Below are 26,004 nucleotides of genomic sequence, written 5' to 3'. Positions count from 1 at the left end.
GGTGGTGTGGGGGGATCGAGGGGTTTGGGGGTCTCAGGGGTTGAGATTTCCTGTGCTGAGCCCCTGTGGCACCACTGATGATGAGGAAAGGTCCCTGGTTGGGGGTCCTGTGCCCCATTCCTGGCTGGCTGTCCCATGCCCCATCTCTGCCCAGGGGGGTCCCGTTGCCCTCACCATTCCCAGGGAAGCAACGCAGCAGGAGGAGCTGGAGCCAGAGGCAGGGCTGGAGGGGGCAGTGGCAGGGTGGGAGCAGGCAGGGCTGGGATGCTGGCGCGGCACAATCTGGCACAATGAGGCCTTGTGGCTGGTGGCTCTGATGAGAATCAGTCCTGACAGCAGCCCCGCCAGCGGGGTCACCCACCCGGCATGGGGCCACCCAGCCCTGGTGCCCACAGCCAGGGATACCCGGGGCTAGGGACCCCAAAGCAACCCATCTTGGGGATCACTGGGATGCAGGATGTGCAAACAGCAAGAGATCTCTCCACACAGAGAGATATCCAAGTGTTGGGGCTGTTTCCAGCCCTGCGGGAGGCAGGGTCACAGGGGAGCTGGCACAGGGGGAAGCAGGTGGCACACACTGCAGTGCCCAGCAGTCAACATCCCATTCAGCTTGGTAAAAACAGGAGCCACACACTACAAATACAGCTTAGTTTATAAAAAAGAAGTCGCAAATTTGGTATCGTTACAACTTTAGTGCACATACGATGACCCCCCACCCCCACGGTCAAAAATTCCCCGTGGCTGGCACGGCGTGTCCCGCTCACCCGAGGGGTGGCGGGGACGGGTGGCACGGTGACCTCTCCCTGCTGCCATGGCACCTTCCCCCATCGGCACTTTGGTCCTGTCCTGACTGTGCCAAGGACACCTCTGCTCCCCGCGCCAGCCTTCCTCCCACCTCACCATTTCCCTCGCTCCCTTCAGGCTCACTCCTCTTCCTCAGCATCCGCCCCGCAGCTCCTGCCCATGCCGGGGCCAGGCTCACCGCTGCCTGCTCCCCCTTCCACCCCCAACCTTACAGATCCATCTCCTGGCCCTTCCAGTCCCTTCTGTGCCCACCGTGTCCCTGGACCGGCCACCATGGCCACCTGCCCCCGAGCCCTGCTGGGGTCCAGCTGCCCCCTGGACCCACTGTGCCCCACAGCATCCCCTGAGCATGCAGCACCCGCTCCCCTGGGAGCCCCAGCCCTGCGCCACTGCACCCCTCACCCAGGCAGCTCCCTGGGCACCCCAGACAAGCACGCCCTGGGAAAACCCCTTCCCTTCCAGCAGGCTTTTCCCAGAACCCCCCAGCCCACCGGCAGGTGCTGCCTCAGCCCAGCTACGTAGCGAGGCCCGACGTGCCTCACTCCCTCCGGGCACAGTTCCCGTGTCCTCCGGGGATGCTCTTGGTGACGGCAGGACCGTGGTCCCCCAGCGCCAGCGGGGCTGGGCCGCGCTCCCAGAGCTGCTCAGTCCACGGGGAACTCGCAGGGGTTCTGGCGTGTGCGCCTGGCCCCCTCGTAGATGCGCTGGAAGTCCCGGTACCGGGGAGCACAGCTCAGCCAGGCCTCCCCGAAGTGCAGCCACCCCGTGAACAGGAAGGTGCCGGGGCCCGGCTTGACCCCACAGCGCAGCGGGGTGCGGATGCTGCCCACCGGCCGCCCCAGCCGCCCTCCCGCCTGGAATAGCGGGAATTTCTGGCGGTGGATGCGGGTGGCGCTCACCCCAATGATGGATTCCTGCAGCTCTGCATCATTGGAGACACTCTGGATGCTGCCGCGGATCACTGCAGGAGGAAGGCAGGGAGTAGTGTCAGCATGGCCCTGTCCCTGACCCTGTCCCCATCTCCATCTCCATCTCCATCATTGTCCCCATCCACATTTCCATCCCCATCTCTGTTCCCAGCCCCATCGCCATCGCCATCGCCATCCCCATCCCCATCCCTATCCCCATCCCCATCTCTGTTCCCATCCCCATCCCCGTCCCCATCCCCATCCTGCCCCCATTCCCACCCCAATCCCATCTCCATCCCCAATCCCCATCCCCATCCAGATCCCCATCCCCATCCCCAGCCCCATCCCCATCCCGTTCCCATTCCCATCCTAATCCCATCTCCATCCCCAATCCCCATCCCCATCCCCATCCCCATCCCCATTCCCATCCCAATCCCATCCCCATCCCCATTCCCATCCCAATCCCATCCCCATTCCCATCCCCATCCCCATCCCCATCCCCATCCCCATCCCCATCCCCATCCCCATCCCCATCCCCATCCCCATCCCATTCCCATCCCCATCCCCATCCCACAGCAGTGCTCTGTGCAGCCCAGCCCAGCCCAGCCAAGGCAGGAGTCCCAGTGCCACTTGCAGGAGCATTCCCCCTCTCCATGTCCCGGGGGCTGCACTCACCAAAGTCACTAGTGCAAATGGCCATCAGGATCTCGGTGTCATTGCACGGCCGGCACGCGCCTGTGAGGCGCAAGCACAGCCTGTCACCACCCAAGCCACAACGCCCCCGTCCAGACCCTCCTCACCCCTGTGGACACCCGGCAGGGGAAGGGGAAACTGAGGCAGGGTGAGGGGCTCACCTTCAGAGCTGAGGGTGGCGGCGGGCAGGGCCGGGCGGGCCAGCCAGTCCCCCCGCAGCTCGTAGCGGAAGGCGGCGATGCGGCGGCTGATGTCGGGGTGCGGGGTGGCCTGCAGGAACAGAGCCACCTTCTCCTGGGGCAGCCAGCTGAAGCAGCGGGCACGGGGCCGGGGGGCTTCTGGCAGCAGCAGCTCCAGCACCCCCTCCCTCTCCAGGTAGAGCTGAGCCCCCCGGAAGGTCCCGGTGGGTTTGATGCAGGCGGTGACGTGCGGGGGGCTCCCGCCCTTGACGGCGGCGCTGGTGGGGGGCAGGCGAGGGGCCAGGCGCAGGCGAAGGGCCCCCGTGGGGTACAGCCATTCCAGAGAGCCCTCGGCGCAGTGCAGGGACAGCTGCTCCACGCTGCCAGCCTCCTGTGACAGCCCGCTGTGGGGCACAGCACCCATCAGCCGGGACCCCCAGGGGGTGGGGACCTCCCAGCCCGTGTCCCCCAGCACGGCAGCACCCTGCCCTCCCAAGCAGTCCCTCTGCAGAAGTGTGCGGGATGGCCACAGGGAGGAACAGCAACAAACCCTCAGTGACTTGGACTTGGGGTGCAACCACATCATTTGGGGACGCTTGTGTCCCTCAGCACCTTTTGTGAGGGGCTGGGCGGGGGGGTGTGCAGCAGCACAGCTCCCTTCACGCCCAATGTGGGCTCCCAACCCCCGAGTGCCCACAACCTTGGGGTCACCTGCCCCACTTCGGGGAGCTCCAGTGGATGCTGGGCTCCCACTCTCTGCGGGATACCTGGAGAACTAACTCCAGGCATCCCGGCACTGTGGGGGCTGTGGGGGGGGGCACGCTGGGAAGCCAGGCTGGGGTGACCGGGGACAGCCGGGGGGCTGCTTTGTCCCTGACAGGATGTTGGTGGCTCCGTGGTCCCCGTGTCCCCCCACGCCCCCCGCATGGGGCAGCCCCTCCTGGCGGGCCCCGGCTCTTTGTTCGGAGTTCAGCGCCTTCGGGCGATGCTTCGGGCCGTGCCGGGGGGCTGGGGGTCCTGCCGGCCACAGGGATGGGTTTGCCGGGTGGGGGGGCTCAGGGAAGGGGTCCTGGAGAGGAGGCGAGCCTCGCGGGGGGATCAGCATCCTTCAAAGCGGGGGGCAGCCGCACCCAGGAGTGAGGAAACTGAGGCAGGCGCAGGTTCCCAGCATCCCACCCGTGATCCTCCCCACGGACGAGGGAGGGGGCTCAGCCCTGGGGATGGACAGGGCGGCCGGGGAGAGCAGACCCCCCCTCCCCCCTGAACGTGCCCGGGTGGCAGGAGCGAACAGGGGGGCTGCGAACCCGGGACCCGCGTGTGCCGCCCCCCGCCTCGCCCGGCGCGCTGCGCCCCTGGGCCGCTGTTACCGGAGCCCGTGTTACCGCCGTCGGTACTGTTACCGGTGCCGGTGATGTTACCGGAGCCTACCTGCCCCTCCAGCTGCACTGGTCCGCCGCTCCGCCGCCGATGGCCGCCCCCAGCCCGGCCAGGCACAGCGCCCGCAGCGCCCACATGGCCGCGCCCGCGGCGGCCCCGGGCGGCCCGGCCCGGCCCGGCCCTGCCCGCACCGCTGCCCGCACCGGGGCCGGGGCGGCGGGGATGGGGGAGCGCGGCCGCCACCCCGTGTCGCGCCCCGAACTTTCCGCCAATGGCGGCGGAGGGGCGGGCACGGGACCCGCCCCAAGGTCCCCTCCCCACCGCCTGGGGCACCGGCACCCACCGCAGCGGCATCCCCGGAGCCCCCCGGGGCTTCTGCGCACCGGGACAGGGACAGGGCTGAGCCAGGGGACAGGACTCGGGACAGGGCAGGGGTATCCCAGGGTAGAGCTCCCCTCCCGCGGGGTGCACCCTGACCACTGTCCACCTACGGCCGGTCACAGCCACAGTTACAGCACCTTGGGCTGGAGCACCCCAGCTGCACACACCCCAAACTGCACATCCCAACTGTGGACACCTCAAACTGTGCACACCCCAAACTGCACACCCCAGCTGTGCACACCCTAAACTGCACACCCCAAACTGCACACCCCAACTGTGCACGGCTCCAACTGTGCACACCCCAAACTGCACATCCCAACTGTGCACACCTTAAACTGCACACCCCAGCTGTGCACACCCCAAACTGTGGACACCCCAAACTGTGCACAACCCAGGCTACAGGCACCCCAGACTCTGCACACCCGACTGCACCCCTCTGGTTTATGGAACCCCCAGAACTGTGCACCTCAAGGCTTGCACACACCCCAGGCCAGGTAAACCCAACGATATACACACCCATGGTCATGCATGCCTCAAGCCATGCACTGTGGGACTACAGGCACCCCCGGCTGGTGCACCCCAATCTATGCTCACCCCACACTACAGCCGCCCCCCAGAACTGTGTACCCCAAGAGTTACACACAGCCCAGCCCTGAGTTACACACGCCACAGGGTATCTGCACCCTGAGCTCTGCACCCCAGGCTCTATACACCCCAACCCATGCACACCCCAGGCTGCAGGCAACCCAGGCTCTGCACACCCCACACTATGCACACCCCAGAATACAATCCCCTGATTTACACCCTCCAGAACTGTGTACCCCAAACGTTACACCCCCCTCAACCTCCCTATAACCACCCCCACCACCAGCAGCATCCCACTCCCACAGAGACACTTTTCTAACTAGGGGGAACCCTGGCACGTGGCGTCGGGCCTGACACGGGGGTCACGCACATCCGAACCCCCAATTCCCCCCTCCAAACCTTGGGATTTCTTTCCCCCCCACCCGTCCCTTCCAGCCGCTATTGTGCCACCACTACAGACCCCACCATTAATTAAGTTTCCTTCCAGTGACAGCCCGCCAAAATGTTTGAAATAAACACGGAACAATTGGGATGGGATGATACAGGCCGGGAACAAAGTCCCCGGCCAGAGGGTGGAGCGGAATGGAAATGAGGGATTGTAAATTGGGATGGTGGGAAGAAAGAGGGAAAGGGGGGAAAGGGAGGGGGGAGGCAGGCGGGGAGAGGAGGATTCACAGCCCTCCGGCCATGAAATGATGCTGAAAGAAGTCATGCTGCTGGAATCCGTGGAAAATGAGGGGCCGGAGAGGCTGCGGGTTAAGGTGGAGCGGGTGGGGATGTCGGGGTGTTGGGGGAGTCGGGTGGGGGGCTCTCTGCCCTCTGGCCCTCGTGCTGAGCCCACCAGTTGCCGTGTGGGGTTTGCCAGAAGGTGGCTGGGTCGAGGCTCTGGCTGTGTCCCGGAGGGTCACAGTGACCCCGGCATAACGGGGACACGATCCCGGGGCCGATCCGGTGACACTGTGGGGAAGTGGAAACTGCTGGGATCGGAACTGGGCTCGGAGCTGGGCAGGCGATCCAGCCAGGGACCCCACGAATGGCTTCGGCCAGGTACCCAGCGGCAAGGTGGAGAGGTGGCACCAGGGGAGAGGTGGCACCGGAGGCTGGGAGACACCCGGCACTGGCGTCCCCACGCAAGAACCTCTGCTCCCCGTGACTGATCCCACACTGAGTGGAGTGCTCAGCAGCCTCGGGGGATGCTCCCTTGGGACACCCAGGATGCAGGGAGGTGGGACATGGTGCCACCGTTCCCGCAGGCACGTGGCAGCGTGTGCCCTAACGCCGGCACCGCGGGGTCGGTCTGCACCCTTGTCCCCCTCCACAGCCCCCGACCCACCTTAACTGGGTGTTGCTGGAGAACCCTCGGCACCAGCTGGACCAAAGCACCGCGGCCACCAGGCCTGGCTTCCCTCCACATGACATGGGATATCTCGCATTCGGGCATGGCATCCCGGAGCCCCTCTGGAGCAGCCTGCGGGGCTGGGGCTGAGCCGGGATGGGGCAAAGCTCCGCCATTATCTCAGACCACCCGACCAGCCCGTGGGGCCGAGCATCTCTGCGCACCCACCGAGAAGCCAGCCGTGCCCGGAGCTCTGGCTGGTGGCCGTGCCTTTCGACTGCGTCCCCAGCATCTCGCCGTGTCCCTGGACACCCCCTCCTGGTCCCTGGCTGCCGCAGGGGGGTTGTCCCCTTGGGACTGGGGAGGAGCGGCGGGTCCGAGTGCCGGCCGCCCCCCTGGAGCTCCCCAAGGCCGCCCGCCCCTGCGGCGGGTCCGGAGCCGCTCCGGGCTCCCCCTTGGCCCCGGGCCCCCCGGGCCTCTCCGGAATGCTCGGGCTCGCAGTGCCCTCTGGTGACCGCGGGCACGGCGGCCGGGAAAGGCCACCCCCGGGCCAGGGGACCCCGGGGGACTCGGGTGGGCCGGGGGGAAACCACGTCCAGCAGAGGAGCAGAGCTTCGACCATCCATCGGGACCTTCGAAGAGCACTCGGTGCCACCCCTGCCCTCGGTAGCGACATGTCCCACCGGCCCGGGCTGCTCCAGCCCCGTGGGGCACCCACAGCTCCTCCAGCTCCTCACCGCCTCCCCCACAACGCGGTTCCTCCTTTTATCCAGTCTAAACGCATCCTCTTCCATCTGAAAACTGTTCCCACTTCTTCTGTCTCTGCAGTTACTGGCGAAAGCCTCTCTCCATCGCTCCTCCAAGATCCCTTAGGTTTCACCAGGACACTAGCAGGTTTTCTCCAGGCTGACCTGCCCCAACTCTCCCAGCCTTTCCCAGCAAGAGAGGTTCTTCCAGCCCCCTGACCATTTCCATGTCCCTTCTGGATTTGCTCTGACTCATCCAGGGTTGCTCCATCCCAGACCCATCTGCCACTCACGAGGCACCTCCGTGCTCCGTGGCACGAGAGACCCTGGCTGCTTCCTTTGGGTTTTCATGATCCTGTACTTTCCTGCTGGGTCACCCCAAGGTTTCTCCTTTCTTGGGTAGGTTCTGACCTCTCTTGGAGTCCCTGGCAGGTTCTTGGGACATCCGTACTGCCCACAAAGTGTCCCTGTGGGGTGGCTCTGGGCATTTTCTACTCTGTGCCATGAGTGGTCGATGGCAAGGGCAGAGATGCTCCAGGCTGGGCTTTGCCCAGGGGCAAAAACCCTCCTGGAAAGGCAAAAGGGGGATTTGGGGAAGCTGGGATCTTGGAAGGCTGCTCAGAGGCTGAGGGTCCCCAGCCTGTCCCCATCCAGCTTCCCATCCCCCCCAGGCCGCGTGGGGAGCTCTCCCGCCCAGCCGAGAGCCCGAAGGAGCTGCGGCTGTGGGAGGCACCCACCTTGTCTTTAAAAAATAGCTCAGAAGCCTCATCTCAGCTCCCAGCCCATCCCTGGGGACGTGCAGGGATAACCCGAGCTCCCCGCCATGGAACCCAGCGGGCTCTGTCCCCTCTCAGGACCCCTGAACATCCAGACCCCCAGGCTGGAGCCCCTGAGAATGGGAACATGCCCTGGATGGGCTGGGGGAGCTCAGGGAGGCTGTCAGGAGGAGAGCCACGGGTGAGGGTCCCATTTGTGAGGTAGGGGTCCCCCATGGCAAGATGGGGATCCCCAAAGCAAGGAGGGGGTCCATAGGTCAAAGCAGGAGTCCCCATGGCAACGTGCAGATTCACACCAAAGGGAGAAGTTCCTGTTAAAGGATGAAACTCCCAGAAGCTGGATGAGAGTCCTCATGGCTGGTTGAGGGTCCCCACAGCGAGATGAGGGTCTAACAGTCCCTGCAGCAGTGTGATAATCCCCATGGCCATGTGAGGGTCCCCACAGAAGTCTGAAAGGCCCCATGTCCTCGCCCACCCTCACCTGCAGGTGGCCTGGATGGGGAGAACCTGAGGGGGAATCAGATCCTTGGCGGGGAAGAGCTCTGAGCCCTGAGGTCAGCACAGAAGGGGCTGAGCCCCGGGGGTCCCCATAGGCCACGCCAGTGCGGTGACCCCAGGCTGGACAGAGCCCCCCTGCTCCCCCATCACCCCCACTGTGCAGCCGGGTCCCGCGTGTGCATTCTGCGGGGCGGCGAATGGAGCTGCCTATTGATTCGCAGCCCGGGCTAAAAATAACTTTCAACTCTTCATCCCGAGCTGTGAAAAATCCCCCATTGCTAGGCGACGGGTTACCGGGAGACAGCGGCGCTAGGCGACGGCGGTTGCTGCGGCGACGGCCCCCCGGCGCACTGCGGTCCAGCTCGGCCACCGCCGCTCCGGCCGGACCGGGGATGCTCCGGCTGGACTGGGGAGGCTCGGCCCAGGCTCCCAGCGCCGTGGGGACAGGCTGGGTGGAGCCCCAGCATCCTCAGGGCGCCGCGATGGGAGGGGAGCAGAGGGCTGCAGGAGCCGTGTCACTTGGCTCTCGGGTGCTTGCCTGGCCTGAGTAAGGGGACACTGACCACCACCCTCCTGGTGCTCCGGAGGGACAGTCCCCATGGAGCAGGGGGGCTCAGGAGGCTTGTGATGGTGACCCGTGGCTGTAGGGTGGAATGGAGTGACCAGCACCCCACACCAGGCACCCCAGGGTGTGGGTACCCCTGGAATAAGTGACACCCCAGCTGTGTCCCTTTCCCTGGGGTTATGCACATGAAGTCTCCCCTTGTCCAGGGACTCCTCCAGTAGTTGTGAATCTTCTTGGCATAAAAATGTCCCCAGGACATGAGGCCACCACAAGGTGTCCCCTATGAGGCCTGGAGCTGTCAGGGGTTAATAACAATGGGCCTGCGGCCAGGACCAAGGGGACAATAGGGACCATCCGGGATGCCACTGCCTCCCAGTGCCTGCCAGCCCCGATGGCACTTGGCCTGCTCTGAGTGCAGAGTGTGTCCCCAAGGGCTGGACTGTCACCCCCTGCTCTCAGGCTGCTGCTGGGTGGCCGTTCTCCTGCAACACCTCCTTGGAGACAAGGCTTCACAGGCAGACAGGGCACTGCTGAGGGGACAAGTGACTGTGGGGGGGAAGGACCTCCAGTTCCTCTGGGAATGGGGGAAACACGCGGCACCTGGATGAGGCCATGGATCCATATATCCCTGCAGTCACTGGTCCCTCCAGCACCTTCTGCATTTGTCACCCACTGGGCAGGGTGTGATGAAGGTGTGAGTGTGAGTGTGAGTGTGAGTGTGAGTGTGAGTGTGAGTGTGTGTGTGTGTGAGTGTGTGCACAGTCTCCTCCCCAAACCCCCTCCCAGCTGCCAGTGCGAAACCCAACCTGCCTTATAAATAATGGAAGCAGGAGCCAGGCGCCAGATCCAGGCAGCTCCCTCAGCCTCCCCAGGGCCAGCCGGGCGCAGAGACTGAGCTGGACCTGCTGCTGGCATGGGGCCGTGCCAGGGGAAGGCAGAGGGGATGGGGTTAAACGCGGCAGCCGACCAGCTCCCTCCAGTCTGGGGAGCAGGGCTGAAGCTGGGTCCAAACTGGGAGGGTGCAGAGCTGGGGGTGCTGGGAAATGAGGGACAGCAGTGGGACACCCCCCAGCAGGTCCCAGTCCCAGGCATGGCTTGGGCAGGTGAATCCCCTCAGCATCTGGACACAGCGCCCTGTCCTGGCTGCTTGCTGCACTCCGGGGTGCTGGTGCGGGGTCGAGTGTCACCGCTGTGCCCCAGGGGCTGTCAGCTGGGTCCGATCCAGCTGCCAGGGTGAGAGGGGTCTGCAGCAAGATCTGCACCAGGATCTCCAGTTTGCCATGCCCTGGTGGGGAGAGAACCAGAGCAAGCATCCGCCTGTCCATCCAGCCTTCCATCCCTCCCTCCATTTCTCCATCCACCCCATCCCTCCATCCCTCCCTCCATCCCTCCATCTATCCTTCCATCTTTCCATTTCTTCCTCCACCCCTCCATCACTTCACCTCACCATTCTTCCCTCCATTTCTTCATCCCTCTATCCTCTCCAACCCCTCCATCCTCACCTCTCCGTTCTTCCCTCCATCCCTCCACTTTTCCATTCATCTTTCCGTCCCTCCCTTCATCCCTCCATTTCCCCTTCCAGCCCTCTCTGTATCTCTCCATTCTTCCCTCCATTTCTCCATCCCTCCCTCGATCCTTCCATCTCTCCATCCCCCCTCCATCCTTCCATCCCCCCCTCCATCCCCCATCCTTCCACCCCTGCATTCCCCCACCCACCACCCCTCTCTCCCTGCACACCCAGCTGCCAGCCCAGCCCTGCCCGAACCCCCCCGCATCATTCCCTGTGTCCCGCATCCTCACCTCGCCTCTCCCGGTGCCGATGCCGATGCCTTCCCATCGCGCTCCATTATCGCTGCCGGTGACCGTGTCCCTTTAACAGCCTCCGCTGGTGACACGCGTGTGCGTGTGTGCAAACGCGCGTGTGCGTGTGCTCCCAGCTCCCTGGGCTGGCTGGCAGGAGGGACCCCCCTTCTCCATCCCCCCGGATCCGGATCCGGCCCCATTCCCCCCCTCCACTCCCCGCTTATTTTTCCTGTTGTTTGGCGGGGTTGGGGCGGGGGCCGGGCGGGATCCGGCCCCTTTGCCAACGGGGATTTTTGGGGGGATTATTCGTCGTTTTCTTCCTGGTGGGATTTTTTCCTGCAACCGAGAGAAGACGGGCACAAGGCATGGCATGAGCTTCGGGAGACAGGGCTGGAGGTAAGAGCCGCTCGGGAAAACCCTTTACAACACAAAGCCGGTGCCGGGGTCGGTGTCGATGCCGGGGTCGATGCCGGGGTCGGTGCCCATGCCGGGGTCGGTGCCTGTGCGGATGACTATTCTACCGGTACCGGTACCAGTACCGGCACCGGCACCGCAACCACCCCTAGCCGCATCCCGCATCATGGAGCCGCGTTATATAACGGCGGCGGAGCCGGCCCGGCCCCGGGGCTCCCGGTCCGGTGGCCCCCCCTCCGCCCCCGCCTCCCGGTAGCTGGGCAGAGGATGGTGGTCGGTGTGACCCTCCCCCGCCCCAGTGATGCTGCCCCCCCTCCGCCCCCCTGGTTTGGGGAGGGGGGGATGCTGGGGGGTGAGGTGATGTGTTGTGTCCCCCCCCAGCATGGCCGGGCATCACCGGGTGGGTAACGGCAGGGGGAAGGGGGAAATCAGGTGGATCCCAGGGGATGCAGGGCTGCTTTGGGATGGGAATGCAAGGGGACATTGCTGTAAGGGCAGGGTCATCCCGGTGTGGGGTTAATGTTTAGTCCCTTCAACCTCTGCTGCCAGCCTCCAAAATTGCTCTTGTCCTCCCTGGTGGCACCATTGGCATCCCCGAGGCTGCACCCAAACATCCAAACACCCCAAAACCTTGGCGTTGCTTTTGGTGGATGCAGGGTGACACCAGTCAAGGGATGGGGGACAGGGGCAGCCTCCCCCATTCCAGAGCCCAGGAGGTGGAAGAAGGGGAAAGCCTTGGCTGGGATGGGGCCGAGGGGGCTGAGCCCCACAGTGGGGTCCTGCAGAGCCCAGTGTGGGGCCAGGGATCTGCCATCAGTCCGGGATGGGATGGAGTTTGTTTTGGTGGGGCAGGGGGTGGGGATGGGCAGAGGGATCAGTGTGGGGTTGGGGACCAGGCAGACTGGACCCCATGGAATGGCTGGGACTGAGCATGGATGGGGGAAATTGAGGCATGGGGTTCTGGCAGCAACCATAGAGACCCCTGAGACCTTGGCCCTGTGGGGGTCCAGGGGTGCCATGGGGCACTGGGCTGAGGTGGCTCTGCTTCTTGGGCATCTGCCGGTGCTGGTGGGACGTGGCAGTGCCTGGGCAGTGAAGGCCGGAGCACGGCAGTCCCTGCAGCAGTGATGCTCCTGGCAGAGGTCTTGCTCCATGCCCACACTCTGCCCAGGGTCCAGGGGGTCTCAGCCCCCTCCACAGCAGCCCGAGGGGCTCAGCACGCGGCAGGCTGGGAGCAGTGGGCACAGAGTGAGCACCATGCCGTGCTGGCATCTCCCCTCCTCTGGAAGCTGGGTGCTGATTTCACTCCGGCTACCAGGAAGAGGGAGGGAGGTGGCTTTGGAGTGGGGAGGACTCACTCAAGCATCCATTTTTAATGAGCTAGATATCTATTTTTCCCCGAGCTGGCTTCCCCCACATTGATCCCTTTGCCTGCTCCCCTCCCTGTGCCAGCAGCTCCACAGCAGTGGGGAGCAGGAGAACAAGCACCCCTGGCACTGGGACCCTCGTGCCACCCCAAATCCTGCTCCTGGGAAAGGAGTGACCCTCAGTTGGGCCAGGGGAAGGTGGGAGTGGGGAAAGAATTCCCTTGTCTTCCCCCGGTGGGGCCACCACTGTGTTGATTTTCCCGTGGGGACATGGCCACGCTCCAGACAGAAGGGCAACTGGAGCACTTTGAGGTTGGAGGCTGGATCCTGCCCCTCTGCTCTGCAGATTTAAGCTGTGCCTGGCTCAGGCTCTGGCAGCTCCACAGCAAAGCCACATCGTCCTGCCTGTAGCTCAGTTTCATCATCTCCAATCTCCTATTGCTCCCCAGAAGTGCCTGTGCAGAATGAGCAGCACCCAGAGAGTGGAAAGGGAATTTGGGAGGCGAGTGGGTGCTGATGGTGTGGGAGGGAGCAGGATTGGGTGCGCGGGCGAGCAGAGCTCCTCTGGCAGCATCCCACCCCCTCCCAACCTCTGCCCACCTGCCACGGGGACCAGCCACGTGTGCTGGGTGCTCCAGGGCTGGTGGCTCATAGGAGGAGGTCGAGCTGAAGAGGAGAGTATTTGGGCAGGGCGTAGTTCAGCAGAAGCAATTTCTCCAGGGTTTCTCCCTGCTGGAAGGGTGATCTGTGCCCAGCTCCTGGACAGGGGAAGCAGGAGGCCAGAGGGCTGAGCTGGGAGCAGAATCAGGACAGTGCCTTTGCTTCCAGGAGGCATCTGATGGCTTTTGTAGCCTGTGTTGGCACTTAGCACCCACAGCCCACTGCATCAAGGAGTGCCATGGCTGGACACTGCCTGTCCTGCTGTCCCACCAGCCTCGTGCCAATGGCCCCTGCTTGACCCCGGCCCTGGCTCCCAGCTGGATCCTGGAGCCCAGGGGCAAAGGGGATGAAGGGGTTTGGAGAGGCTCAAGTCCCAGCAGCACCCGAGGAGCACATCCATGTCCTGTGCTTGGAGACAGCTCTCCTGGCTCCTGGCTCCTCATGGGATCTTGCATTTCTCCCCTTCCAGGGCCCAGGAGGGGCAGAGGGAAGGGCTGTGACAGGCTGGGAGCTGTCACTGGGCTCTGGCTGGGCCCGTAGCAAGGGGAGGCCAGGCTGAACAGAAACCAGTGCACGAGGAGTTGCTCTGTCTTCTCCTTGCCTCGGTCAGTGGGGAGCAGGGAGAAGCTCAGCTGAAGCATGAGCATCCTCCCATGGTGGGAGAATCAAGATCTCCAGAGGAGGCTGGAGGGGATGGGACCAGGGGTCCAGCTCTGCCCTGATCTGTCCATCCTGTGCTCCTTTTGGGTGGGGGATTCCACCCAAGGGGACAAGGGGCTGCCTGGGGTAAGGAGAGAGGTCAGATTTTGCTGTCTTTGGGAGACTGGAGGTTTAGCAGAGAAGGTGAAAGCTGCTGCAGGAGGGGCTTGGTGGTCAGAGGGAACCCTGTTGCAAGGAAGTTTTACTTAGTTGGGCTGGGGTCTGAAGCTCTGCCTCCTCCCTATAAGGGGGCTGAGGCTGAGGGCTGGGGGGGACAGGACCTGCATCTCCCAGTGCCCCTGGACAGGAGCTGTTCTCTCAGCAAAGCACAAAGTGCTGGAGACCTGAGCAGAGCTTGGCTCTGGCACCTCAGCCAGCTTTTCCCAGCTCTCTTGGCATGGAGCAGGCATGGATCCAGCCCTGCAAAGCTTGACCCTGACCTTTGGGAAGGCTGTGGGACCTGGGAGAGAGCAGTGCTGGGGGTCTATATAGTGGCAGCTCTGCTGCTTGGCCATGAGCTGTGAGACCCAGCGATTGACTCACCCTCCCAGCCAGTACTGAGAGCAGCAGTCTCCAGCAATGGGACTCAAACCAGTTATTTCCCCAGCCCCTCCTAAGCCTCTTTGTCCACTGCGAGGTGGGATGAGCTCTTTGGCCAACAAGAGAGTGGGAAAGCTGCTCTCAGCCCTTTGGTCTCCCCAGCAGCTCCCAGGGCAGTCTCAGGTGGGAGTTTCCCAGCTCCCATTACACAAGTGGCAGGTCTCCAGGGCCAGGTGGAGAGGGAAGGCCCTTCCCTACCGTGAATTCCTGGATTGTGCAGCAAGGAAAAGGTAGCACTGAGTTTGGAGCTGTGCTCTGAGCCTCCCTCCCAGCTCACTCGTGTGAGTGCCGAGCCTGGGAGCACAAATCCACCTGTGCAACACACGCAGGTACAGCATCTCCCTACCCAAACACAACCATTGCTCCTCCAGCTCCGGGGGAGCCAGTGGCTCCTCCAGGATCTCGAGTGGCCTGGAGGAGCCAGGCCAAGGTTTACACCTCTGCATTTCCGGGGTGATCCAAGCCCTCCAAAGGGTGCTCACCCAGCCACTACTCACAGCACGGGCAGAGTTCTGATCCAATGGGATCAGAGCAGGAGGCAGCTGCACACACAGAGCTCTGCAGCGGGATGTCTTTATCGCTGCCATGTGCTCTGGGCGGCAGGTTCAGCCCCCCCAGGCAAGAGGCTGCCTGGCGTCTCTGCTGGCTGGGGCCATCGCGCAGAGCCGAGGGAGCCTCAGGAAGCTCATCCCCTCAGGAGTGCTGGACAAAAGCCTCGGCTGCGTGCTTCGCCACAGCACTCCGTGTCGGGTGTGTTTTCTCCGCCTGTAGAGCAACTTGATTTGCTGCATTAGTAAAAATAGACGGGCTAATGAATTCAGCTGATGCAACCCTGGGTGCGCGTGCCCGCGCCGGCTCCGGCTGTGCGTGTGTGAGTGTGAGCGAGTGCGAGCCGCGGAGCACAGCCTTGTGCCAGGGCATCGCCCGCTCCCGGGGCTCCGGCAGGGCTCTGCGTGTCCGTGTGTGCGTTTGTGCATCCCTGTGTGTGTGTGAGTGTCTGTGTGTGTGCGCGGGTGTGTGCAGGCAGCCGTGAGCGATGGCTGCTCGCTGCCGCACAGCTCTGCTGCTGCCGGAGCGGCGGCCGCACAGAAATCCTTTCGCAGCAGCTTTGGATCCTTGCAGGGCAATAACAAGGCTCCGGGGAGGGCTGGGGGGCAGCAGCGGGGGCTGCAGGGAGCTGGCGGGGGATGGCAGCATCTCACGGGGAGCTTGTGGGGCAATAAGGGATCCTCTCAGGGATCTGGTGGGGCGATAGGAGATCTTCACAGGAACCGCTGGGTGACAGAAGGATCTCTTACAAGGATCTGTTGGAGCAGTGCTGGATTTCACAGGGACCTGGCGAGGCTACAGCTGATCCTCTTGGGGACCCTGCGGGGTCATGTAGGCTCCCTTACAAGGAGCTGGTGCGAGAGTGGTGAATCCTCTCAGGGACCCGGCGGGGTAGTGCCGGATGCTCTCAGGGACACGAGCGCGGATGTCCTTGCGGGGTGCCGCTGTCCGCGGTGCTGACCGAGCCGCTGGCCGCGGTACTGAACGGTACGGGCCGCTGGCCGAGGTGCTGACCGCAGCAGGGCCGGGATCCCGGGGGCTACCACGGCGGCCAGTCCGGGGTCTCCCGTGCCGTCCTATCCGAATGACACGGAGCCCTCGGTAGGCTCCAAGCCCGGCTGTCCCAGAGGTCACCCCCGAGCGTGGCCACAGCACGATACCTGTCTGATGCAGGAGCCAGGGATCTCCCAGCCAAGGCCACACAGGGAGGCACTGATGGGGAGACTGATGGCCCTGCCTGTCTCTTAAGACCCTCATGCCTCTCCACTACCACGTGGAGATGGTAAACTCTCCAACAGGTTGGACATGCTCTGTCCTCCTGGCAGTTTCCATCCTGTTCATCCCAGCATCCTCATTGTCTGCGCAATGTTTGTGGTGACAGGCTCTTAGACCCCAGCTTTCTTCTCTCTCCTGCGTCAAATCCGCCCCCCCACCACTGCATCATCACTTACTGTGGGTGACAAACCCCTGATGTACGGAGTGACTTCGCTGGCACTGACGTATCCAGTGAAATGTGCACCCAGGAGTGGATTTGGGAGGCTGAAGGACTTTGACTTTTGTTTTTCTCAAGCTTTCTCCCACTGGATTGGGAGCTGACACTCCACTGTTGAAAGATGATTCCCCATGAGAGAGCAAAGGGGGGCTGGTCCAGAGGGGGGTGGCAAATCTGAGCCCTTCCTGTTGGATCCCAGAGCAAGGATGGTTGTACCAAGTGCTGAACAATCCTGATGATGATGTGCTTGGCCCAGTCATGCAATCTACAAACAGTGAGACAACATGGAGAAGGGGAAAGACCAAATCTCTGCTCTCCTGTTGCTTTGTAGTGGTCAGAAAGCATAGGGATATGCTCACAGAGCTGTTGGAACATCGGAGAGGGTCTGTGTTGACACCTCCAGAGGCAGACAACTTTGTGTTTGCCTGTCCATCCTCTGTCTCTGGGCTGGGAGGGCCTGGGGAAGCGTGGGGCATGCTCTGGGTGTCCCTGCACTCAGCAGCTGTGATCTCCAGGCGATGTGGGAGCTGCACTTTGGACATCAGAGCAACGTGGCCTCAGCCCTGGGCTGCAGGAACTGCGGGGCAGCCTGGCTGCAGGCTGGGGCTTTCCTGTGGCACAGGACGGCAGATCCCAGTGCTGTCCCTTGGTGACAGAGACGGTGGCTATCAGAACCACTCCCCTCCCCAGCCTGTTCCCCCAGCCCATCTTCTCCACACTGGGGTCTGTCCCCAAGCACTGTTCTGCACCTGGGGGTGGTAGGAGCTCCCAAACCCTTGCCTGCTCATTTCCCCAGAGACAAATGCCTGCCTGGCCACCCCCCACTGCTGCCCGGATCCGCCTGTGCCCGGAGGCTTGAATCTCTGTCCATCTTTCTATTTGAAGTGACTTCCCAGCTCATTCAAGGCTCGGGATTGCTGTGCTCCAGCCAGGCTGCCTGAGCGCCCTGGGCAGGGGGGACCCGGCTCAGCTTTCCAAGGCAGGACTGGGAAAGCTGCTGAATCCACTCAGCCCCCACTGAGCTCGGCCTCGGGACCAGCCGAGGTCCGAGCTGGTTGTATCCGTTGCCAAAATCTCCCGCTGGCTGCATGTGAGTCCGGTGACTCGTCAGCATCTGTCTCCTCCTGTGACCATCCCCTTGGGCTCTCGAGGCCCCGGGCTGCCCCTCTGCCACCACCTGCCCTCTCCTTGGAGGCAACCAGCGTGCCGAGCGGCTCTGGCGGCGGGCTCGGTGCTGGAGCCACAGCCTCTCCGCGCCGCCTGCTAATTATCTGTTTGGATTTGTGCTCCGCGGCTGTGTGAGACACCCCGGTGCACGTTCTGTTTACTTCCCTAATTGCTGCCAAGCACCGAGCCGCTGGTTTTAAGTTTCTCTCCTCTCCCCTCCCCTTCTCCTGTTTTCAAGCGAGTTGAACACATGTCCAAGCATCGGCGGCCCAGCTCCGCTGTCGGGCAGCGTGAGCGGAGGCAGCAGCGGCTGCATCCAAGCCGGGAGCGGCGCCAGACTGTCTGCACAGGGCTGGGCTCGTCCCCGGAGGCTGGATCTCGCCGGGACGCTGCCACCGAGCCGGGCTGTCTGCTGGCACCTCCGCTCGCACGGCGGGAGAGGCTGCAGCAGCTCCCACCAGCCCCGTCCCACGGCCCCGCTGTGCTGGGAACGGCGTCCTCAGCAGATGCCACGTGTATCCCGTGTATCCCGTGGGGCTTTCCAGCTGTGCCACTGGCACCTGACTGCACTCCTGAGCTCTTTTTTGCATGGCTGCTCCCTCCCTGACTGCCCCAGGAGAGCTGGATGAGGCCAAGGATGCTGTGAGGTTGAAAAAGATGGGCTGGGGGCAGCAGGGGATTAAGGCTGCATCCTGCTTCCAGGCTGCATGGAGCATCCTCAGGGACCACGGAGCTTGGCCCTAAGCAGGATATTCCTTCCTCGGTGCCCCTGCACTGGGGCTTGACTTTCTCCATCCCAAATCAAGCAGCTGTAATAATTTCTTTGCATTAACCTTGGGTCTGGGAGGAGCTGGCAAGGAAGAAGGTCCTCAGTTCTCATCATGGATGGATGGATGGATGTGCCAGCCACCCCTTGGGGCTTCAGGGCACTGGAATCTGCACTCCCACACTAGCTCCTTGTGCCCCTAGGGGTTGCCAGAATCAGCTTTTTGGGGTTTGGTGTGGCACGGGCACACAGGGTGCAGGCAGGGCAGGCAGCACTCAGGCAGGGCCCTGCGCCAGGCCCCGGCTGGGGCAGGGGGAGGGGGCTGAGCCCCCATCAATTATTCACCTCCATATTTATAGAGGGAAACGTGTTGAATAATGGATGGCGGGTGCGGCGGGGCCGTTGGGAAGCCAGCCTTGCTGCCACTGCAATATTTATTGGCCTGCTTTGCCAGGTGCTGCCCGACTGCCTCGAGGCTCCACGAGGATCAGCAATGCTCCCGGCTGGCATGGGCTCACTGCCGAGTGCCTGGCTGGCACAGTGAGCACAGGCAGCTCTGTTCCTCAGCCTCTGCCTCCTCTCCCCTCCACAAAAATGCTCTGCAGGCTGGAGCCCCTCTGCTCTGGAGCCAGGCTGGGAGAGCTGGGGATGTTCACCTGGAGAAGAGAAGCTCCAGGGAGAGCTAAGAGCCTCTGCCAGTGCCTAAAGGCGCTCCAGAAGAGCTGGAGAGGGACTTGGGACAAGGGATGGATGGACAGGACAAGGGGGAATGGCTTCACACTGAAAGAGGGGAAATTTAGGTTAGATATATGGAAAAAAACCCTTCCCTGTGAGGGAGGTAAGGCCCTGGCACAGGGTGCCCAGAGAAGCTGTGGCTGCCCCTGGATCCCTGGAAGTGTCCAAGGCCAGGTTGGATGGGGCTTGGAGCAACCTGGGCTAGTGGAAGGTGTCCCTGCCCATGGCAGGGGTGGAATGAGATGAGCTGTAAGGTCTCTTCCAACCCAAACCATTCTATGGATCCTGCTCCATCTCCCATTGGTGGCTAGATGGGTGTGAATGTCCAGGGACAAATCCCCAGCTGTCCCTCATCACAGGGGGATGCCAGGGCCATGCAGCCTCTGGGAGGACCCTGCTCTGTGTCCCAGACACGTCCCCTCTTGTGGCTGTGCCCAACAGCCCTGCACCACCTGGTCCCACATGCCACCCTGCTCAGGGAGCCCCTCTGAGGATCTCCCACCCCACCAGTTCCAGCACCTCCCCAGCCATGCCCACCCTCCCTACCACACTAACATTCCCTCATCCCACATCCCTGTGTTACAGAGAGACCTGTGGAAGATGTCGAACCCAAGAAACGGCGACACCAAGCCCCCATGTTTGCCCCGCAATGGACTGGTGAAGATCCCCACGCAACCCAACGGCCTCGGCTCCGCCAGCATCACCAAAGGCACCCCTGCCGTGAAAAACCGCCTGTGCCAGCCTTCCTCTGTGCCTGCCATCCTCAGCCCGGCCTTAGCCCACCGCAGCGACCTGCCCATCCCCAGCCTGGCCTCCCCACTCTCCCTGGCCACTCTGGCCAGCGTCTCCTCCCCTCCCGGCGCTTCCTTGGTGGGACTGAACACGAGCGAAGGCTCGGAGCAGCCCTCTCCAGAGCGGCTGCCGGGCTCGCCCTCGGAAAGGCAGCTGGCGGTGGACGAGAAGATCCTCAACCGCTTGTTCTGGTACTTTTCGGCGTGCGAGAAGTGCGTGCTGGCGCAGGTGTGCAAGGCATGGCGGCGGGTGCTCTACCAGCCCAAGTTCTGGGTGGGCTTGACGCCCGTCCTGCACACCAAAGAGCTCTACAACATCCTGCCCGGTGGAGAGAAGGAGTTCGTCAGCCTGCAGGGCTTCGCCGTCCGCGGCTTCGATGGCTTCTGTCTCGTGGGCGTCTCCGACCTGGACATTTGTGAGTTCATTGACAACTACCCCCTCTCCAAGAAGGGCGTCAAGTCCATGAGCCTTAAGAGGTCCACCATCACAGACGCAGGGTTGGAGGTAGGTGACGCTGCTGAAGCAACCAGGGTGGCAGAGATGTGCTGGTGGTGGGTCAGTCCTAGTGGTCTTGGGGACACGTCCATAGGCAGAGCTTTCGCTGGTCACAGGGAAGGAGCAGGAAGGTGGCACGGCCATCCCACAGGTGCTGGCAGCACCAGGAGGCCCTGCCTGTGGTCTGGGTGCAGCCTGTGCAGGCAGGGGGTCAGGATGCTGTCAGAGGGTTCATCCCTGCTGACTGTGGATGCTGCTGGAAAGGCAGAGCCAGGTGAGGTGGCCGTGCTGCTATGCAGTGGATGTGGCAGTGGGTGACAAGCAGGGCTCTGGGAATGGGACATTCCTGGTTGGCTGGCTGCTCCCCAACAAGGGCGTCATCCAAGCAAGGGGCTGAGGGTCAGATAAAGATGGGGCAATTCTGACCCCTCAGGGCTAGACAAGGTCCCCAAAGAGATCCCTGACCTGTGCCCTGGCCAAACATGGCACCAGCTGCTCTGTGGGCACATCTCACTGGAGCAGTTCCTACTCCAGGAGCGGGCATCAATCCTGACCCTGCCAACAGCACCTGGCACAGAGCTGGGGCTGCAGCCAGGGGTCCCTGCCTCTCCTCTCCAATTCCCCACTGATGCTGTCCTGTCCTAGAGCAGGTGCTGAACCCGCATCAGGGAGGTCCTAGGGAGAACACTGGGCTCAGTCAAGGCTGGGAGCAGTGGGAAGAGTGGCAGGGACTCAGTGGAGCTGGGGCGGGGCTCAGGGCTGCACAGGGTGGGTGGCAGTGCCTGACCTCCTGCCCCTCGGCAGGTGATGCTGGAGCAGATGCAGGGCGTGGTGCGGCTGGAGCTGTCGGGCTGCAACGACTTCACGGAGGCCGGGCTGTGGTCCAGCCTCAATGCCCGCATCACGGCGCTGAGCGTCAGCGACTGCATCAACGTGGCCGACGACGCCATCGCCGCCATCTCGCAGCTCCTGCCCAACCTCACCGAGCTCAACCTGCAAGCCTACCACGTGACGGACACGGCGCTCGCCTACTTCACCGCCAAGCAGGGCTACACCACCCACACCCTGCGCCTCAACTCCTGCTGGGAGATCACCAACCATGGCGTGGTCAACATGGTCCACAGCCTGCCCAACCTGAGCGTCCTCAGCCTCTCGGGCTGCTCCAAGGTGACGGATGACGGCGTGGAGCTGGTGGCCGAGAACCTGCGGAAGCTGCGCAGCCTCGACCTGTCCTGGTGCCCTCGCATCACCGACATGGCCCTGGAGTACATTGCCTGCGACCTGCACAAGCTGGAGGAGCTGGTGCTCGACAGGTACAGGGCCTTGCTGAGCTGTGCTGTGCCATGCCATGCCATGTTGAGCCGTCCTGGGCCATGCCAAGCCATGTCATGCCATGTTGAGCCATGCTGGGCCATGCCATGCCATGCTAAGCTATGCCAAGATGTGCCAAGTGATGCCAAACCATGCTGAGCCATGCCATGTCATGCCATGCCCTGCCATGCCATGCCATGCCATGCCATGCCATGCCATGCCATGTCATGCCATGCCATGCCATGCCATGCCATGCCATGTCAGGCCATGCTGAGCCATGTTACCCTATGACAAACCATGCCATGCCAAGCCATGCCATGCTGAGCCACGCTGGAAGCAGAGGGTGCAGCATGGGGGCCATGGTTTGGGGACAACCATGGGTGACCAGCTGGCCCTGACACCCCATGTCCTGGCAGGTGCGTGCGGATCACCGACACCGGCCTCAGCTACCTGTCCACCATGTCGTCCCTGCGGAGCCTCTACCTGCGCTGGTGTTGCCAGGTAGGTGTGGAGAAGAGCTGCGCCCGTCCTGGCTCGGCACGGCAGGGAGGGCATGGTGGCACCTCCCTGGGGATGGGCCATGAGCTCGGGGTGGGCTCCCTGGGCTGGCTGGAGACCCCAAGACTCAATGCCGGGAAGCAGAGAGCTCCTGTGAGCTCAGCAGGACTCAGCCCTGGCACCCTGACCCTGCATCCTGCTCCAGCACCAGTATCCCTAGACCCAGTACCCTGCTCCAGCATCCTGCTCCAGCACTAGGCTCCCTGCCCCAGCTCCCTGCTCCCTGTCCCACCACCCAGACCCAGCACCCTGGCCCTGCACCCAACATCCTGCCCCAGCATCCTGCTGCTACATCCCACATCTTGCTCAGGCTCCCTTCCCCAGCACCCAGCTCCCTGCACCATATCCCACCCTGCCCCAGCACCCAGAGCCAGCACACTACCCCAGCACCCTGCACTCTGCTTCAGGTTCCCAGCCCTGGCACCCAGTCCCCTGCCCCAGCTCAGCGGTGCTGAGTCCCGGTGCTGTGGGTCTCCCATTGCCCCCCTCATCCCCACCTCATCTTCTTTTCCAGGTGCAGGATTTTGGCCTGAAGCACCTCCTGGGCATGGGCAGCCTGCGCCTCCTCTCACTGGCTGGTGAGACCCTCACCCTGCTACCAGGGATATGGGACCCCAAGGGACTCGGGATACACCAGGCATGGGGACAGGGACAACTCTGGGGACAACCTGGGCACGGCCTGGGACAGCCAGCATCCCCTAAGCCAGCAGGCACCTGCACTCAGCCCAGCTTGTGGGGAAAGATCCATGGCTGGGCTCTTGGGGTGCTGTGTTTTTTTGGGTGCTGCATTTTTGGGGTTCATGTTTGTTGGTGTGTTGGTTTTTGATGAGCTGCTCGGGACAGCACTCTTTCTTTGGGGTGATTTTTGTGGAAAACTGCTGCTTTGGGATGCTGGTTTTTTAGGCTGACGTTTTGGGGTGCAGGTGTTCTGGGTGTTGTTTTTTGAGGTGTTGGTGTTTTGGAGCACTATTCTTTACTTTAGCATGTTGGTTTTCTGGGTTCTGCGGTTTTTGGTTTTTTTGGGGTGTTAATTTTGATGGTGTTAGTGTTTTGGGGTGCTGGTACTTTAGGATGTTGGTTATTGGTGCACATTTTTGAGCAATGGATTTTTTGGGTGCTGATATTTTGGGTGATTTTTTTCGAGGTGGTGTTGGTTTTGTGGGGGTGCTGATTTTTTTAGCATGCTTGGGGCTTTGAGCTGCTTTTCTTTTGGGTGCAGGTATGTTTGTGGCGCTGGGATTTTGAGGTCCTGATCCTTTGGAGTGCTGTTGGGGGGATTTGGGTGTTTTGGGATGCTGGTGCCTTTGGGATGCTATTTTTTGGGGACGGTGGTGTTCTGGGCTGACAATGCACCCTGTTCCCTCACAGGCTGCCCCTTGCTGACCACCACGGGGCTCTCGGGACTGGTGCAGCTGCAGGAGCTGGAGGAGCTGGAACTCACCAACTGCCCCGGGGCTACCCCGGAGCTCTTCAAGTACTTCTCCCAGCACCTCCCGTGCTGCATGGTGATCGAGTAGCGCCGGACCCGGCTGCCCGCTCCCGCGCCCACCCCGGCCGCCATCGCCCACCCCATCTCCCTCCGGCTGCTGGGGGATTCGAGAGACGCCCCCGATTCCAACCGAGCCCGGACATCCCCCGCATCGACGCCCTCGAGGGACGCGAGGCTCCGGGGGGAGATGGGGGAAGCCCCTGGCCGGAGTCCCCCCGGGTACCATGTAAATTCCCCCCACGCCGCCGCCATCGCCTGTGCTCCTCCCGGTGTCCTGCCAATCCCTTTCGGACAGACAAACGGACATCACAGAAGCCCAAAGTGAGAAGGCGACGCTATGTGACCCCCCTCCGGCCGCATCCTGCTCCCCCCGCCCCATTGCCGAGCCCTGCCACCACGGATGTTCCCGGGGACCAAAGGATGCTCCCAGGGATGGGCGAGAGGAGGATGCTTATTTTTGGGTGGCAGCCGAGGCTGGATGGGTCCCCTCACGCCCCCGGAGCGGGTCACCGAGCTCACCCCACCCCGTGCTGCGTGTCCCCTCCAGCCCCCAGCCCTGCCTTTGGGGCACTCTCTCCCGGTGAATAGGATGCCCCTCTCCGCCCGCCCGCCGCCCTCGCATGCTCGCTTGCTTCAGTCTCGTGCTACGGCAGGTTTCGGGGTACCCGGGGAGTCGGTGACAAGTGACAGCCCCCACTTAGCCCCTCCACGCGGCTTCGCCCCGGCCGGATCCTGTCCCGGGAGCCGGGATCTCCTGGCGAGCATCCCCCGTTGCCCTGGGGACCCCACAGGATCCCGTGGGGCTGCGGGGTGATGCCAACGCCGAGGAGCGACCCATCCGTCTGGGATGGGAAATCCCGAGGGACCAGGGACAGGTCTGAGCCACCACGGCGACACCGGCAGCAGAGAGAGACAGCAGGGGGTGGCACCCAGGACACACTGCCACCGCCACCGCTCTTCCAGCTCAAAAGCCATCGCCCCGATGCCAGCGGCAAGCGGGGCACCGGGGGGACCCTTGGGCTGAGCCGAGATGGGACCGACACAGCTCGGGGCTGGGGTGCCCACGGGGACCCAGCGCGGGAGGGGCTCGGTGGCCGTCCCCGGGGCTCTGCCCGCTGCCATACCAGCTCTGGGAGGAGTGTGGGCATGGATACGGATATGGACATGGGCACGGACACGGGATAGGCACGGACACGGACACGGACACGCTTTCGGTTTGTTTTGCCTTTGTACCGGCCGGGAAGGAACTGCTGCACCAACCGCCGCCTCCGCTCCCTCCTTTGTCTGAAACGCCCCTTTCTCACCCCAAATTGGTGCAAGGAGCCTCGTGGCCCTGGAAGGGGATTTGGGAGTCTCCAGGGCCGCGGGACAGGGTGACACTGCTGGGGTCCGAAGCATGCTGGCACGGGGGTGGGGAGCTGCCTGCACCCCCAAAGCCACCAGTGCCCCTGGGACACACCGGGGCCAGGCAGGGCAGTGGCACACAGAGGGTCCCCCCATCCCTGCAGGTAACAGCAGCCATTTTAGGGTGCCATCAGCCCTGCACAACTCCCTATATCCCAGGTTACACAGACAAACCCAGCACGGCCGCCATACGCTCCTCTGCACCCTCCATGGCAATGTGTCCCCATAGCCCCTGCAGCCCCACTCCCTATATCCCTCCAATGCATCTCTACACTCCCAGTGCACCCCATATCCTCTCGGCACCCCTATTTCCCACCCTGCATCCTGACCCACAAAGCACCCACAGACCCCTGACCCCCATTTATCCCCCTCAATCCCTATCGTTAAGGCACCTCACATCCCTCTGGCACCCTCACCCCCCTGGACCCCACATCTCCCTGGCAACACCACCCCCAACACATACCGTATCACCTGCATCGTCCCCCCATGGCAGTGTGCCCCCATACCCCCAAGTGCACCCACACAGCCTTGTGCACCCCTACAATGCTCCAGTTCCCTCCTACGCCCCCATGCACCCCATATCCCCCCAGCATCCCCATTTATCACCCTGCACCCTTACCCCCAATGCACCCCATATACCCCCGGCACCCCCATTTCCCATCCTGACCCCTAATGCACCCCACATGTCCCTAAACCCCATCTTCCCACGTGCTGCCAGTCCCTCTGGGATGCACCTCTGGCATCCCCATCTCCCGGACACTCTTACCCCTAATACACCTCGTATCCCTCTGGTACCTACTTCCCCTCCTGCACCCCCAGTCCCCAGCGCACCTCATGTCCCTCCAGCACACCCCT

General features: G+C 63.0%; 2 protein-coding genes across 4 annotated transcripts; one reads left to right on the top strand and one right to left on the bottom strand.

Moving 5' to 3' along the window:
• Positions 1-634: 634 nt before the first annotated feature.
• On the bottom strand, positions 635-10,768 carry METRN (meteorin, glial cell differentiation regulator). Of its 3 annotated transcripts, XM_085075123.1 has the most exons (5): positions 10,649-10,768; positions 9,659-10,133; positions 2,567-2,988; positions 2,388-2,447; positions 635-1,765 (listed from the first exon to the last, which is right to left on the bottom strand). In XM_085075123.1, the coding sequence occupies exons 1-5, from the start codon at positions 10,683-10,685 to the stop codon at positions 1,449-1,451; spliced, it is 1,311 nt and encodes a 436-aa protein (XP_084931249.1). In that variant the 5' UTR covers positions 10,686-10,768; the 3' UTR covers positions 635-1,448. The 3 variants fall into 3 exon arrangements, with proteins under 3 accessions (XP_084931249.1, XP_084931248.1, XP_084931250.1); XM_085075122.1 differs by lacking the exon at positions 10,649-10,768 and having other exon boundaries at positions 9,659-10,346; XM_085075124.1 differs by lacking the exons at positions 9,659-10,133; positions 10,649-10,768 and adding an exon at positions 4,013-4,402.
• An 84-nt stretch (positions 10,769-10,852) lies between these two features.
• Positions 10,853-25,005, top strand: FBXL16 (F-box and leucine rich repeat protein 16). Its single transcript, XM_085075121.1, has 6 exons — positions 10,853-11,047; positions 19,686-20,396; positions 21,192-21,700; positions 22,115-22,199; positions 22,771-22,834; positions 23,625-25,005. The coding sequence occupies exons 2-6, from the start codon at positions 19,701-19,703 to the stop codon at positions 23,771-23,773; spliced, it is 1,503 nt and encodes a 500-aa protein (XP_084931247.1). The 5' UTR covers positions 10,853-11,047; positions 19,686-19,700; the 3' UTR covers positions 23,774-25,005.
• Positions 25,006-26,004: the final 999 nt, after the last annotated feature.

The sequence above is a fragment of the Lichenostomus cassidix genome, chromosome 14 (genome assembly GCF_008360975.1).
Source record: "Lichenostomus cassidix isolate B80296 chromosome 14, HeHo_3.0, whole genome shotgun sequence".
Lineage (NCBI taxonomy): Eukaryota > Metazoa > Chordata > Aves > Passeriformes > Meliphagidae > Lichenostomus > Lichenostomus cassidix.
The sequence above is the reverse complement of the archived record's forward strand: the minus strand, read 5'-3'. Positions and strand labels throughout refer to the sequence as shown.

What these genes read in the sequence shown, in the direction of transcription:
- METRN (XM_085075122.1), bottom strand. Translation starts at nt 10,242, where the DNA reads ATGGAGGGATGGAGGGAGGGATGGAGGGATGGGGTGGATGGAGAAATG. An exon ending in CTGCTTCCATTATTTATAAG is followed by an intron (nt 2,989 to 9,658) that starts GCAGGTTGGGTT and finishes TGTGCCCCACAG; the next exon opens with CGGGCTGTCACAGGAGGCTG. An exon ending in CGCCACCCTCAGCTCTGAAG is followed by an intron (nt 2,448 to 2,566) that starts GTGAGCCCCTCA and finishes TGCGCCTCACAG; the next exon opens with GCGCGTGCCGGCCGTGCAAT.
- FBXL16 (XM_085075121.1), top strand. Translation starts at nt 19,701, where the DNA reads ATGTCGAACCCAAGAAACGGCGACACCAAGCCCCCATGTTTGCCCCGC. An exon ending in TCACAGACGCAGGGTTGGAG is followed by an intron (nt 20,397 to 21,191) that starts GTAGGTGACGCT and finishes GCCCCTCGGCAG; the next exon opens with GTGATGCTGGAGCAGATGCA. An exon ending in ACCTGCGCTGGTGTTGCCAG is followed by an intron (nt 22,200 to 22,770) that starts GTAGGTGTGGAG and finishes CTTCTTTTCCAG; the next exon opens with GTGCAGGATTTTGGCCTGAA.